The sequence below is a fragment of the Crinia signifera genome, chromosome 4 (genome assembly GCF_055691185.1).
Source record: "Crinia signifera chromosome 4, ASM5569118v1, whole genome shotgun sequence".
Taxonomy (NCBI): Eukaryota; Metazoa; Chordata; class Amphibia; order Anura; family Myobatrachidae; genus Crinia; species Crinia signifera.
This window is the reverse complement of record NC_139220.1, coordinates 116002517-116017624: the sequence shown is the minus strand read 5'-3', so window position 1 is coordinate 116017624 and position 15108 is coordinate 116002517. Positions and strand designations below refer to the sequence as shown.

Sequence of the window (15108 nt, the reverse complement as noted above, 5' to 3'; positions counted from 1 at the left end):
TATCAAATTTAATAAAACTGGTTGCAGGATTTTCAGCTTTGAAAACCTTGGGTTGTGAGTAGCAACAAAATAACAACAACAGTACCCATCTGGCGGTCTCCCCTCCATCTTAACACTGGGCAGGGGGCTGCTGGGAGATTTAGTATTTCTAAAAGCAGCTGCCTCCAGTGGGCCACATACTCATCCACACCCACACATACTCAGACAGACAACATTGCACATACTAACCATTGGTGAGGGGGGGGGGGGAGCCAGAAGCACCACATTGGGAGCATGGAGTGGGCATGACATGACAAGAAGCTGTGAGTTGGGAAATGGATAAACAATTGCATTCTCATGGCCACGCCACCCACTTTACAATGCCAATATGACCGGCATTGTACAAGAATAGGGGGGGGGGGGGCAGAGGGTTGGGTGGTGATTCACATTTTCTTGTGTCATTGTAGCCCACGCCACCCCTGTATAATGCCAGTCATCCATCCAGTATGTCCACTTTATTATTCAGTAAGTGGGCGGCAGACGGTTCCAGGAGACTTACATACTTTCCTTGGGGGTCAGTAGACCCACCCAATTTTTGAAAGCATTCAGCCCGTTCCAGGAGAGTAAGATTCATCTACTTGAAAAGAAGCCCAGGTATTTTTATGGCATAAGCCTCTTTTCTACTGAGTTTCTTCATTTATATAACACACAAGAAAAAGTGCGGGGAAAAACATCTCCAGGATTAGTTGCAGATCCAGCAATCTTTTCTCCCTGCAACTGTGGGAAGAGTGGTCAGTCAGAAAAATCTTTAGGTCTGAGAGCTTTCCTGAGACTTCTTAGAAACGGTCTTGAATCAGGACTTTTTGGGGGTCTTGTACTTACATCTGCCGTGCAGCAGTGAAAACAGTCTGAGACATTTTTGCAGCAGAACGTAAAGAAAGATAGAGAAATGTACTATAGGTACACAATGGAACAATCATATGAAATCGGTTTAAGAGCCACAGCACTTATAGCATGCTCCTTTATCTATACTGCAAAGATATTCAATGATGCCATCCCAAGTAATTCACATAAATAAAGCTAAGGTACATTAGAAGTACATCCCTAGTTCTACAAGGCCAACCAGAGACACATGTCAAATTCAGTATTGTTAATAATTGTAACATGAGACACAAAACTACGCTATGCCGAGCCCATTCTAAATTACTACAGTGTGTAGATTTTTCTTAAAGACCACAGAAGAGGCTTTTAATCCGTTAGAAACTCATGGCTTGGCCAACAACTAAAGAATACTGTACTTGCCAATACTGTTCTGTCTATGGCTCAGACCAGAAATTCTAATTTTCTGACTTAATGACCAAGCCTCTGTGTACACACGGTAGATATGCCGTGCTACACGAGTCCCGATATGATCAGATCGTATCGGGACTCGCATAGCACGGCATGCATGCAGTGGCACAATTTTGACTATATAGTGCAGATCTGCACTACAGTATATAGTCAATGCAGCCAAGACTATCTGTCTTGCGATACGTGAACGCGCATTGGGATCGCAAGCAGATCGCAAGGGTTAAAACCCATGAGATGCCTACACGATGTTGACTATATCGTCAACATCGGAAGGCATATCTTACGTGTGTACACACTGTTACTCCGATTTATTTATGTGATTTCGTAAACTTTATACATCACCCATTAAAATTGTGGTTTGGCAGTATGCAGTAGTTGTATTTGAAGCCCCATATACACTGGGTGAAACAGTAAAATATATCACTCATAAAGCCCCAAATGAGGGAGGCCCTTGTTAACAACTAATTGAAACAAAGAAATTGGATGTAATAAAAGTTATGGTCTCGGTATACCTGCATACCTATGGTACTGTAGGTTATGGAATAAAAGTAACATTCGCAGGAGATAAATTATAGCTAATATTCCAAAAATATTTTAAATTTACATCAACAGATTTGCTGGTATCCATGAGGAAAGCTAAAACCTTTTATGTCTTTCTTGAAATAGCATCAGTAGTCATTCATCTTATTGTCAGACATATTTAAATGTGGTCACTCTGCGGTTTGGTATCACTGTGTGCACCACACTGAGCATAGACCAGAGAAAGTAAAGGAGAATATAAAGGAGATCAGAAAAAAAAATTAAGTAAAGGATGTTACGAGATAAGGCTATAAGACCAAGGTCAACAGTGAAAAGGTCTACATGGAAATGACTGACCCTTCAAATGGTTTTTCACTTCTTTTTGGTGTCAATATCAACAGCCGAGCCCATTTATTGTAGCGCGTACCCCTGCATAGCTCGCTTTGCAGGCCATGGTCCATGACAGGTGAATTGCGCTGCTACGCTTGGCAAACTTTACAGTTCCCAATCTAAGTCCACGTGAATGTCAAAGTATAAAAGTCCAAAAATTTTAACAACAAAAAATATCAGGAAAAATATGTCGACCTTTTGCTTGTATTAACCTACAGATGGGGCCATTCTACCACACTCCACCAGCACTCCACCAGCGCGCCATCCGCTGGTATCTGGTGGATGGCGCGCACCGGCGGATGAGAGCGGAGGTGGATGTCTCAGACATCCGTGCACCCCATTCGGCGGATGGCGAGGGCTTGCAGGCAGTGATCGGCAAGCGGGAGCCGCTCAGATGAGAGTGGCACCATCTGTATGCAGGTTAACCTTTTAGTGTGGACCTACTGACTGTTTAGCTATGATTCATATACAATTCATAGATAACAAACGAAGAATTAAAAGAAAAGAACACCATAGCCACTGTGAAACATGGAGTTGGTTATGTTTTGGGGCTGCTTCTAGCTTTGAATCTGTGCATAGGGGTACAAGGAAGACTTACAAGAATTACAAGACTTAGAAGAATTACATAAAAGTGGTTGGCAAAGTTATTTCACTGCACCAGGGCACTGAATCTACTCCAACCACAGCACCATCTGTATGGAGTTTGTATGTTCTCCATGTTCGCATGCATTTCCCCAACACAATCCATTAATATACAGTTTAATTAAAAGCAATACTAGAGAGTATGGCTGGTAGATAATTTAGACTTTAAATTAAATATTCAATTCAAATGACTACATAACATGCTAGAGCAATATATAAAATCTATTGTAATAATCTGTGTCCTGTAATCATGCAGAAAGTACAATTTCCTGAATTTTGAAATGTAGACAGTCTGAAACTAACTTCGGATTGCCTTAAAGTAGATGAGGGTAGAATATTACATACAAAACATACAAAGGGGGGGTGTTCAATGTGAGGGTCACCGCAGTCAAGCTTGCTCGACCGCCGTGACCCAGTCCCGTTCTCGGTCAGCTCGACCGCTAACATGCAGATGGGATTCAATGTCCCGCCTGCCGGGGAGCAAGAAGGGGCGTGCGGCTGGGAAGAGACGAGCTACAGCCGGCAGCTCATCACCTCCCGGACGTTCTCGGCAGAACGAGCCCGACAGCTTGTGATGTCGGGTTCGTTCTGCCGAGATACCCTGCTCAATGCTGTCAAGGAAGACAGCATTGAATAGGGCACGGCGGGCATCTCCCCAACGGGAGATGCTCGCCGGTGATTGAATACCCCCCAAAGTCTTCATCGAATATGAAATTATTTTAGTCAAAGAAATTCCACTTTAGAATTTTGAAAAGAAAATATTGTATTAAACATTACAATACTCACTTGTTAATTTTATGCCATTTGCAGAAAATTCTGGTTTTATTTGGGTTAGAATTTGCTTTCCTGTTCTTTCAATTGTTTCTTGCGTCCGAGAAATGGGAATTGGGGATGTTTTAAAGTTAATTTGCTCAGCGCTTGATGCTTTTGAAGGCTTTAAAGAGTAAGAAACAAAAAAAAACAAAAAAAAGTCAAATTTTTAATTGGAAATCATCAATTTCATTCCACCTTAGTGAAATGCAGAAATGACTGTATGATTTAAAACGCACAGGGTGATACAAAAGTTGCAGTACATCCTTTTGTTTCAAAAATGGTGCAGCAAATGGGAAAACTACTCCAAGGTAGGTATGACTGAGGCGGGCTATCTTAACGGGTATGTAACGGAACATATATTTCCTACACAGTTTTTGAAATGAAAGGGTGTACTGCGACTTTTGAACCACCCCCATACATTATTCTGTACTGTTGTATATGGCAACAAGATGAAAAAAAAAATGGATTTTTGTAAGAACTTACCGTTCGAATCCTTTTATCTGATCTCATCCTGGTGACACAGCTCAACATTGGGATGTAGGAGGGTCCAAAGGAGCCAGGCACCTATGCTAAAGACTTGAGGCCGGCTCCTCCCTCCTGCATCCCGGATCTCTTCAGTTTCAACTTCTAAAGCACACTGGAATACATTAACTCAGTACAACGCCTCAACATATTAATATGCACCATCAATTTTGCATAACCAATAAACATGACAACACATGAAACGGTATTAATTACTAAGCGTAAAGAGAGGGATTGCTGTGTCACCGGGATGAGATCAGAGAAAGGGATTCGAATGGTAAGTTCTTACAAAAATCCCTTTTTCTCTTCACTCATCCCAGTGAAACAGCTCAACATTGGGAGCCGGTCCTTTGGGAGGGTACGCTCAGGTTTGCAGTTCTTATCACTGCTCGCCCAAATGAGGAATCCTCCGACGCAAACTCATGGAACTTGTACAATTTTGTGAATGTGTGAACAGAAGACCAGGTGGCGGCCATACATACATGTTCTGCCGAATTACCGTTGTGCACCGCCCAAGAGGTAGCAACTGATCTAGTGGTATGAACGTTTATCTTTAAAGGTACTAGTCTACCCACTTTTGTATAAGCGAAAGCAATTACAGATCTCAACCACCTAGCAATTATCGGCTTAGAAGCAGGCCATCCTCTTTTGTGAACATCGTAAGATACCAGTAACAAATCTGATTAATTTCTTTAACCCTGTCCACATATATGCACAAAGCGTGTACAACATGCAAAGTTCTTAACTTATCCCTATTCTTAACCCCCTCAGATGGGGAAAACACTGGAATAACAATATCCTGATTCAAATGAAAGGACGAAAAAACTTTAGGAATGAACTTAGGAACTGTTCTCAACACAGTCTTATCGTCATGGAAAACCAAAAAGGGAGATTTGCAAGATAAAGCTCCTAACTCTAAAATCCTTCTAGCCGAAGAGATAGCTAACAAAAAGGTCAACTTCCAAGTTAGATATTTTAAGTCTGCAGACTTTAACGGCTCAAAAGGCGGTTTCTGTAAAACCGACCGAACTAAGGATAAATCCCAAGGAGCCACAGGTTGTCTATATGGTTGTCTATATAAGAAAGTCTGCACCTCTGGTAACAATGCCACTTTTTTCTGAAAGAATATAGACAAAGCTGATAACTGAATCTTCAAAGACTGAAGACTCAGTCCTGATGAAAAACCATCTTGCAGAAATTCTAACAACCTAGCAATTTTAAACCTGGAGAAGTGAATTCTTTGTCTCTCACACCACCTGATGTAGGTCTTCCACACTCTATAGTAGTTTGCTGCGGAAACCAGTTTACTTGCATTAATCATTGTACGAATGACCTCTTCTGAAAAACCTTTTTTCTTTAAAATGGAGGTTTCAAGAGCCATGGCGTCAAATTGAAGCGAGGAAGGTCCTGGTGAATAAAAGGACCTTGTCATCTTGATCTAGACAGAGCGGTAGTCTCCACGATTGTGTCGACAATCTCAGAACGCTGGAATACCAGGATCTCTTTGGCCAGTCCGGAGCAATCAGAATGACACAGATTCCTTGTTCTTTCACTCTCTTGAGCACCTGTCCTATCATAGGAAATGGTGGGAACACATATGCTATCTGGAACAGCCATGGTATAGTCATGGCGTCCACCGCCCACGCTAAGGGATCCCTGGTCCTGGCACAAAATGTGGGTACCTGACAATTGTGTCTGGACGCCATCAAATCCACCTCCGGCATTCCCCAGCGAGATACTATTTCCAGAAACATCTCTGGGTGTAAGGCCCATTCTCCTTCCAGAAGATCCTCTCTGCTGAGAAATTCCACTTCCACATTTTTCAATCCCGGAATGAATATCACAGGCTGGGTCGGAACATTCCTTCCTTGATAAAGCTGCAGTTTGGGAAAGCAGCGAAACGCGTTGGTGACCCCCCCCCCCCCCCCCCCATCACCCTGATCTCTGCTTTGCTGGACACTGTCCCAATCCCTGAATTGACCATTGCTCGACAGCTGTACATCAAGAACAGCAGGACACCTCTCCCCACTTCCAGTGGCTGTGGACTTCATTCCATCCGTCCAAGTCACCCACTAGAGAGGACTCACTCCCCTTGGCAACAGGGATTTAACCACTTCCCCAGCCCATTTGGGCACTTCACTGGTCACTTCAACATCTGGGAGCACCCAATATTCCATTAACTGGACAGATTATCGACCCACTGCCATCCATCACAAGTGGGAAACATCCCCTGGAAACACCTCCAGTGGCAACGGAACTCAAATCATCTTCTTCCAGGCCACGTACTAGAGGATCCACCATATGCTCCACCTCCTCCCCCCCCGCCCACTGGGGCTCAACATCACTCCTCCAACATTTGGGAGAAGTACCCAGATCCATTGGACATTGCTCACTCCAATCCGTCAATAGCAGGACGACTACACACCATCAATGCCTAATCCAATTGTCCATGGAGTGGTAACTATATCAAGCTTCAAAATTGTGTGTTAGCATTGCCTTTTCCAGAGACATAAAAACAGGCCCATTTTATCCATTTTTATTGTTTATGTGTACATGACTTTTTTTTTTTTAAAGCACACTGTATATACAGGTTGTTTAATTGTATATTAAAATAGTTTGTAAAGATCATCCAAACTTTAAAATTTATTTTCATTTTTAAACCAATCAACTCTAGCGCTGCCACAGAACTTGTGTTCTGATCCCCTTTTCTTCTCAGGGCCGGAACATTGACCTCCACGCACTGGAATATCTGACATGGTATATCAACGAGGATTTTGACATACTCAAGATCCACCCGTGGTTCCTCAGAAGCTGCATGGTCAGATTGAGTGCACTTCTCAAGGCCTCTTCTGATCCTGCCTTGATCAGCAGGTCGTCTAGGTAAGGTATAACATTTATCCTTTGAAGCCTGAAAAGGGACATCATTTCTGCCATTATCTTCTTTATACAATGTGGGTAGGGAGTGGCACAGGTAAAGGCATCCGTATACAATCTATGCCTTAATTAAATATGCACTTAATTCCTCCGGCAATTACCAACCAATATGCCGCTGGCTGTCGGCAATTTTAGTGGGTTGCCGGCGATTCTTGTTTATACAACAATTTGGTCAGTTTTCTGTCGTGTGCAGCCCGTTTGTGATTAACATTTAATTTAATTAATTTTTATCATACAACATACCCATCGGCGTTTATCTCACCACGCCAATAAATGGTTCACTGGTCACATTTTTCGCCAACTCAAAGGTGCTACCATGCCGCCTGTCATCACCTCCCCTGTGCTATCCATATAATTGCCCGTAATAACCTTCCTCCTTCCCTGCACAGGGCGCCAATAATGCAGCAATCCCTAGCAACACAGCTGGAACCTATTTCATTCAAGCATCGTAGTATGCTATTCCAAGCATCGTAGTATGCCATTTCCACCATCATCACCCTATTGGCTCGTATTTCTATCAGTCAACTTCTGACTGATCCCATTGGCCGCACCCTCCCTATATAGATAGCCGGTGGAAATCCTTGGATCACACGTCATCTGTGATCAAGCCTACCGGCGAAACACGTGTAAGAGGTACACGCCTCTGACACGCCCCCTCCTCCTGCCGAGTCCCGGCACAACTTTCTGCTGTCCCTGCTTCTCTAAACCCTGGACGCTACTACTGCACAAGCGCCCAGACTGACAATCAGCTGATCTTCACATCTCCTGGGCAGGTAAAACTTTGCTGCTTAGCCCGGCTTGGAGACCACAGCCTGCACCGACATTTCACTGCGTGAATGTAGGTATATGCAGCGTGGACTCAGCCGCGGCAGCCGGCATTACCAGCGGCTACTCACAGCCTTTTCCAGCAGCCAGTCATAGCCACATTAACGTAGCGCCGATTGTATCTAATTGTCTTTTGACAGCCACAGCAGGTATTTGCTAACCAGCAGTGTTTTTTACACTGGTGTTATTTATCATCAGACCCTGCGCCAATTGAGGCTGTCTGCCCCCCTGGATGTGCGCTGCCCTAAATAATTATTTGCGCTAATTGCCCCAAAGTACAAGACTGGCTAACTTGTACATGTGCAACTTTGTATGTGATAAACATTCTGCCTTTTGTTAACGTAGCTCCGATTGTATCTAATTGTTTTTTGATAGCCACATCAGGTTTTAGCTAACTAGCAGTGTATTGCACACTGGTATCTTCATCATCAGACCTTGCGCTAATTGAGCATCATTATTTATTGCACCAATTGCTTGTTTAATCTTTGGCTTTGCTGTATGCCCCCTTGGTTGTACGCTGCCTTAATTAATTATTTATGCTAATTGCTCTAAAGTACCAGACTGACCAACCTGTACATGTGCAACTTTATATGTGATTAATATTTTGCCTTGTGTGCTCAATCTATGACACTGTTGTCTGCTCCCCTGGATGTGCACAACCCTAATTATTTATTCACGCTAAAATTGCCCTAAAATATCAGACTGAACAACCTATGTAACTTTATACGTGATAATTATTCTGCCTTTTCTATTCAAAAGGAGATTTACTTGTGTTAAGTCTGACAGTGTTTTCACAAATACTTTAGCTGCAAATGTAATTTCCCTGACTACTTACAAATCATTTACTTGTCAGGACTGTTCGTGACTGTTGTCTCCTCTATTAAACCCTGGTCACACCCCAGACAACTCTGACTACCTCAAAGTCAGATATTTGTGCTAATGTACAGGTTTATTAGTGACCATTTGGGTAAATATTTACTATTTTTGTGAATACGAATATTTACTATTTTTGTGAATACGCACTCCACGTACAGATAAACCTTACTTCTCATTAAACTATCCCTACGGCATAGAGTGGTGATCAGTGCAATTAATACTGACACCACCTGTACTGCTCCCGGAGTGGAGATAAGGGTACAATTCCTCATTTTTTTGAGACCAAGTCTTGGGACTTTTTTCTATTTCTGATTGGCTTAATCTATGACCACTATCTCTCTCATCTGCCATTTGACATCTGTGATTGATGGTGGACAGCAGAAGAGGTGTCATTGATATCCATTCATCTGTTTTCTATTACTCCCTTAATCTCCGTGACTCTCTCATTTGTTCCAGCGGACTTGATCCCCCTGCAATGCACAAAGCAACAGGGTGGTAGAGTATCTTCTGAACAAAAAGCAGAAGCACACTCTGGCTTCCCATTATAAGGCATTGCGGTACTCTCGTCTGTGCTAAATACGGCCATACATCACTGGTCCGCCTGATTTCCATCCCGCACTCAGCAGCTAAGCAGTGATTGGACTGGCTAGTACCTCTCTGGGAGACCGTTTGGGAATACCAGTTGCTGTAACCAAACGTGGACAGCAGATACACCTCTGTTCGAATAAGGGAGTCTTCTATTCTTTTCTTTCTATAATAATTTTTTTTCTCTGTACCGGGAACAATACCAACATCAGCAGCAGGGGGCAAGTGTTATGCGTCTTTGAACCCCTTTTCTGCTCCGGTTGTTTTCATACCAATTGAGACATTATGTATCTCTCGATGTATCGGTTGATCACCAAGTGAGCATAAATTTGCCTTTGTTATTTTCGCCACTAAGTGCCTTGATTAACACAGGCTATCTATGATGTGTAATAATAATTTTTTGTGTACATTTTGTTTTAGCTTTAAATATCCATTAAAAGTTATGTATTAAATTTCACAACCAATTTTCAGTAAAGTGTGCCCCAAAAAGCCTTTTTGTTCTTCCTTTTTCTGTCACATTGTGACCCCCCTTTTTTTCTGCCATTATCTTCGTAAAGACGCACGGTGCCGTAGACAGCCCAAAGGGTAGCGCCCTGGTAATGGTCATTTCCCAGCGCAAATCTTTGAAAGATTTGATGTGGGGGCCAAATTGGGATGTGTAAGTAGGCGTCCGTCACATCTATGGAGGCTAGGAACTCCCCTTGCTCCAGACTGGCAATTACCGAACATAGAGACTCCATTCTGAATTTGAACACCGTAAGGAAGGGGTTCAGTGATTTGCAATTCAGAATGGGCCTTACTGAACCGTACGGGTTTGGTACAAGGAACAGGTTGGAATAGTATCCCTGACCAGGTTCCTGCTTTGGAACCGGTAGAATCACCTTTGACTGGAGGAGTCTGTGAATGGCTCCCTGGAGGAGAATCCGATCCTCCACTGAGGCTGGAAGGGCCAACTTGAAATATCTTCGGGGAGGGGGCCCGGCAAACTCCAGCCTGTAGCCTTGCGAAATAAGACTCCTGGCCCAGGAATCTAGGCATGAGGCATCCCACACAAAGCTGAAGTGTGACAGTCGGGCTCCCACCTCGAGAATGTCTCGTGGTGGGAAGACCCCGTCATGCTGCGGGCTTGGCAGCTGATGAGACAGTTGCATGGTCCTGGTGCCGGAGGCCTTCCTAAATTTGCATCTTGTGCCTCTGTTGGCATTGGAGGCACCTCTGGCCTTGGGGCGAAACTTGGACCCACGAAAGGACTGCTGTGAAGGACCTGTGAAAGGGCGCTTTACAGCAGTGGGCGCTGACGGGAGGAAAGTGGATTTAACTGCTGTAGCCTTGGAAATCCAATCATCAAGCTCACTTCCAAAGAGCCTATCGCTTGTGAAAGGAATGCTTTCAACACTCTTCTTGGAATCCACATCAGCAACCCACTGACGCAACCAAAGCGCCCTCCGGGCCGACACAGCCATGGCTGAATCTTTTTGTACTTCGCAAAGCACATTGGTGACAATCTACGTCACATTCAGGACACAGCAATCTGAGCCACAGACATGTCCTACAACAAACACTCTTGGATTTGTGTGGGCCAAGTATAAATGGCCTTGGCCATCCAACAACTGGCCAACACCGGGCGTTGAGAAGCCCCGCCTGCTGTGTACATGGACTTGTGCGTAGCTTCAAGTCTTCTATCTGCACCGTCCTTAAGTGTGGATACACCCGGGAGCGGTAGCAGTACCTTCTTTGAAAGGCGGGAAACTGAGGAGTCCACCACAGGTGGCTCCTCCCACTTTTTACATCCCACAGGTTCAAACCTCCTTGAGAGCTGGAACCTCTTTTCAGGGTTCTGCCAAGCACTCTTGAAAGCATTTTCTAACTCCGCCTGATCTGGAAAATACACTGGCTGTCTTTTCTGGGTCATAAAGAAAGAATTCCCCGAAGTGGGTTCCTCCAGAGGGAGGTCTTAAACCTCTCTATTGGCTCGAATTAAGGGCTCAGACCCATGTGCTGGAGCCTGTTCCTGAACAGTTTCCTGTTCTTCCTCCTCCTCCCCTTCTTCTATGATTTTATCATCATCATCCTCAGTATCAGGGGCCATTGCTGCAGCAGGCCTTTTCTGAGGCTGTGCAGGGAGGGGGGTAAGAATATCAACCCTTGCAGACAAAATGGTCAATTCTTTCTGTACTCTCTGAGTCTGCTGTGTATTTGTAGACAGCTGGCTAGAGACAGTCTAGCAGCGTTTTAATGCTGCTGGCCCATGCAGGTTTCTGACTATCAACCTGCAACCCACCAACCAGTTGTGGGGTTACCCCACTGACCTGAGTGGTCACACCACTTGGCTGTGGTAACATACACGGCTCACAGGTAACCTGTGACTGTGAAGTTGGTATGAACTTGGTGCTGCATACCATGAAGGTCAATTTCTTCACCATGATGAAGCTGTACCTGTACCACACAAAAGCATACACACACAGAACAGTGTACTCACACAGTGATATACAGTATAGGTCAGTGAAGACTCTATGTGTCAGAGATTATCTGCAGTGTGTCTTAACTAGCCAGCGAGGTAGAATACAGAGCTATTAGGGGGACCAGTACACCCTTAAACCTTAGCTCACAGATTAGAGAGCTAATATCACCGTGCTATAATCATACACAGTGTAAAATAAAGCTAAGCAGCGCTAAATAGCCCTTCAACTTGTTGTCTCTGCCAGCTTTAAGGATCTGAATCCACCACACCATGAGGAGCTGTAATGGCGACCGCAGGGAGCATGAAGAAGCAAGAAGCAGTTAAGGAGCGCGCTCAGCAGAGTCTGGTCCAGCGCCGAGTGAAGCCCCGCCCCCTTTACACGGAGCTGGTGCTTTCCCATAGATTATACTGGCATACAGCTTCTTTTTACACAAAAAACAACATGACTAGCCCTGGTGGTCCATGGGGAAGGTTTGCGCGGTCCCTGCGTGAGGGCCCGCCGCTACTACTGCTCGCCATTTTGCGGCAGCTGGGGGGCTTGCTCGCTCAGCGCAGTGCTGGCGGTGACAAGCCCCACTCAGGACAAAGTGCTGCAGCAGGGTCAGCTCTGCACCTGGAAAGGCCGGTGACTGACCCTGGCATTCCGAAGCAGGACAGCTGCTAAGGTCTGCCAGCAGCGCCCCAAAATAACAAACTAAAATAAAATCTGAAGAAACTCCTCTGGAGCATCCAGAAGAACTGCCTCTCTTGAGGCACATTTTTCTAAACTGACTAGTGGATCGAGATAGAGGGAAGGAGCCAGTGCATCCACACTGAAAGTTTTAATGTGCCTGTCTCTCCTGCGGAGGAACTCTATCCCCCATAGTAGTGAACCCAGTATCCCATTGGACCGTAGAGAAAAGATAACCTTGGGGAACCCCCGGGTTCCTTAAACTGCTCCTTAAGGGTACTATTCAATTTTTGTACCCCTAACCTTATCTGAAGAAAAGCAGGGTCCCCCTGGAAAGGAGGAATGGAGCCCCCTGAAAAATGAGAGGATGACAATGGTCTTGGTGATTTAACCAATTCCTCCCCTTGTTTGCTCAAAAGCTGTATAAGGGCTGTTTACCCAAAGATACAGCCCACTCCGGCTCAGGTTGCTCAGCCCTCCTGGCTTGCGCACCACAAGGCCCAGCATCACATATGGGGCAAACATCCCCCTGGTCCATCTGTTCAGGGGTTAAATTTAGACCGCAAAACTTGCAGTTCTGCGTCCTGGTCGACACTCCCTCCCCAAAAGCAGCAGCAGACCTTTCAGTCATGTTAACACACAGTGCAAAATAAGTCAGTCGTCAGTACCAAGCCAATATATGCAGTGTACTTAGCTGTCTGCTGCAGGACCCTCCATGGTCTTGGGGATATCGTCGCCTCAGGGAATCCAGCCACTCTGTAGTGAGAATTCACTCCTCCCAGCTCCACACAGTGCAGATAGAAAGGCGCAAAAGTCCCTGCTGCAGCGGGGAGAACCAGGTATTGCCGCTTAAACTCCCCCTGTCAGCCGCTCCCCATAGAGGATTCCTCCATTCCAGTGACTCCCATTCTCCGGGGATCACATGGAACTGTCCACTATGTGAGCTCTTGCACTTGGCTGCGACCTACGTATAGGAATTCAACCAGGAAACCCAATCCAAAATGGCGGGCGCCATTGCGGGTTGCCCAAGTTCCCCCCCTATGCAGGGAGCCGGCTTCAGGGTCCCCCAGGGCCCAGGACAACCCCCCTGTTGATCGAAGGTAGAAGTGCTGCACTGAGAAAGCAGACAGCGTCTCTCTGTGCACAGGGAGCTGACAGGACGCACTTCTGTCAGCCCCTGCTGCCCTGTCATTGTGAGGATTCTTAAAGAATCCTCACACTGTCGCCTGCCTAACTAATGTGTAAAATTAATAAATAAAAAAAAACACCCTAGCTAGCTCTCTTTGTGGCTGCTCCAGCAGCCCTTCAGCATAGCACCCACTCCGGTGGGCACCTAAAACGAAACTGAAGAGATCCAGGATGCAGGAGGGAGGAGCCGGCCTCAAGTCTTTAACATAGGTGCCTGGCTTTCGGACCCTCCTACATCCCAATGTTGAGCTGTGTCACCGGGATGAGTGGTGAGAAACCTAAAATATATCATTAAAAGACTATGAAGTACTAATGAAGTAGACAAAAATGCAGACTTTGCTGCATATTCTGGCATAGCGGGGCTTATCAATATACCCGCTCCCGCTTCATAGTAGCATCATTAAAAAGCAATGGGAGAGGGGGCGACAGTAAGCAGTAAGTTGGCTGCTGCATCATCAATGCAGCAGTCCTGCTACTAGATCCTGTAAAACTACAAAACTAAAAAATGTGTTGGGCTCACCGGCCGGTGCCTTGTTATTTTTTATCTAGAGTTTAAAAAAATAAAAAAGCTATTTTTTTTTTTTTTTAAATTTGGAATATTGAGTGTGTCCATCTGCGCCGTCTACCCTTTTGTAGTTGAGTATCCCTTCAAGACGGCAGCAAGGACAAATTGTTGGTTGTTGGTTTCCTGCGCTTAGTTATAACAAAACTAGATCCTGTAAAAAGCAGCAACAAAAGAAAGTTTTTAATAAGGCTTCTCCATCATATGGTCATTAGTTACATGAAGCCGAAATCAGATACACAGAACAGGATTACTTAACACTCAGATTACCTGTTTTACACCCTCTTTTGAATCTTGTTTAAGCTGTGACCTCCTTGTTTTCAGCTCTAGATCTTGGGTTTCATCTTCTTCTTTAATTGGACTTCCAAAAATTAAGTTTAAAGGAGAAGAATGCAATCCTTGGGAATTTGCACCAACAGGATGTCGCCTTGTCGCAGGTATTGTAGTGAACTGAGCTAGGTAATCCATATCTGTAACCAAAACAATTATTAAACTCCTCAATACTTAAGATAATCATGAAAATAAAAATTCACTTTTTTTTTTTTTCAAATTTGGTTTATTGTGCACCTTACTTGGCCAGCTAATGCTTTTACTGGTGTGGTATAGGGATCCCGACAGTCATTAGCCCGACGTTGGGATCTTGACTGGCCGGACTCAGATAGCATGGCGAGCCCAACAAAGCCCCTTGCGGGCACAGTGGCTCGCCACCAATTCTATTCTCTCTCTATGGGGGTCGTGGACCCCCACGAGGGAGAATATCCGGTGGCCGTCGAGAACCCGTATGTCGGTGTT

The 15108-nt window shown here is 44.9% G+C and overlaps 1 protein-coding gene across 3 annotated transcripts in view; it reads right to left on the bottom strand.

Moving 5' to 3' along the window:
- The window catches only part of NEDD1 (NEDD1 gamma-tubulin ring complex targeting factor), a 79263-nt gene that overhangs the window by 6942 nt on the left and 57213 nt on the right, over positions 1-15108 (bottom strand). For all 3 annotated transcript variants that reach the window (XR_014473411.1, XM_083182297.1, XM_083182298.1), the window contains exons 11-12: positions 14587-14786; positions 3667-3814 (exon numbers count right to left, since the gene is read on the bottom strand). Coding sequence is in view for 2 of the 3 variants with exons in the window: in XM_083182297.1 (XP_083038423.1) it covers positions 3667-3814; positions 14587-14786 (348 nt within the window). In the remaining variant the exon portion in view is untranslated. The remainder of the gene's footprint in view (positions 1-3666; positions 3815-14586; positions 14787-15108) is intronic.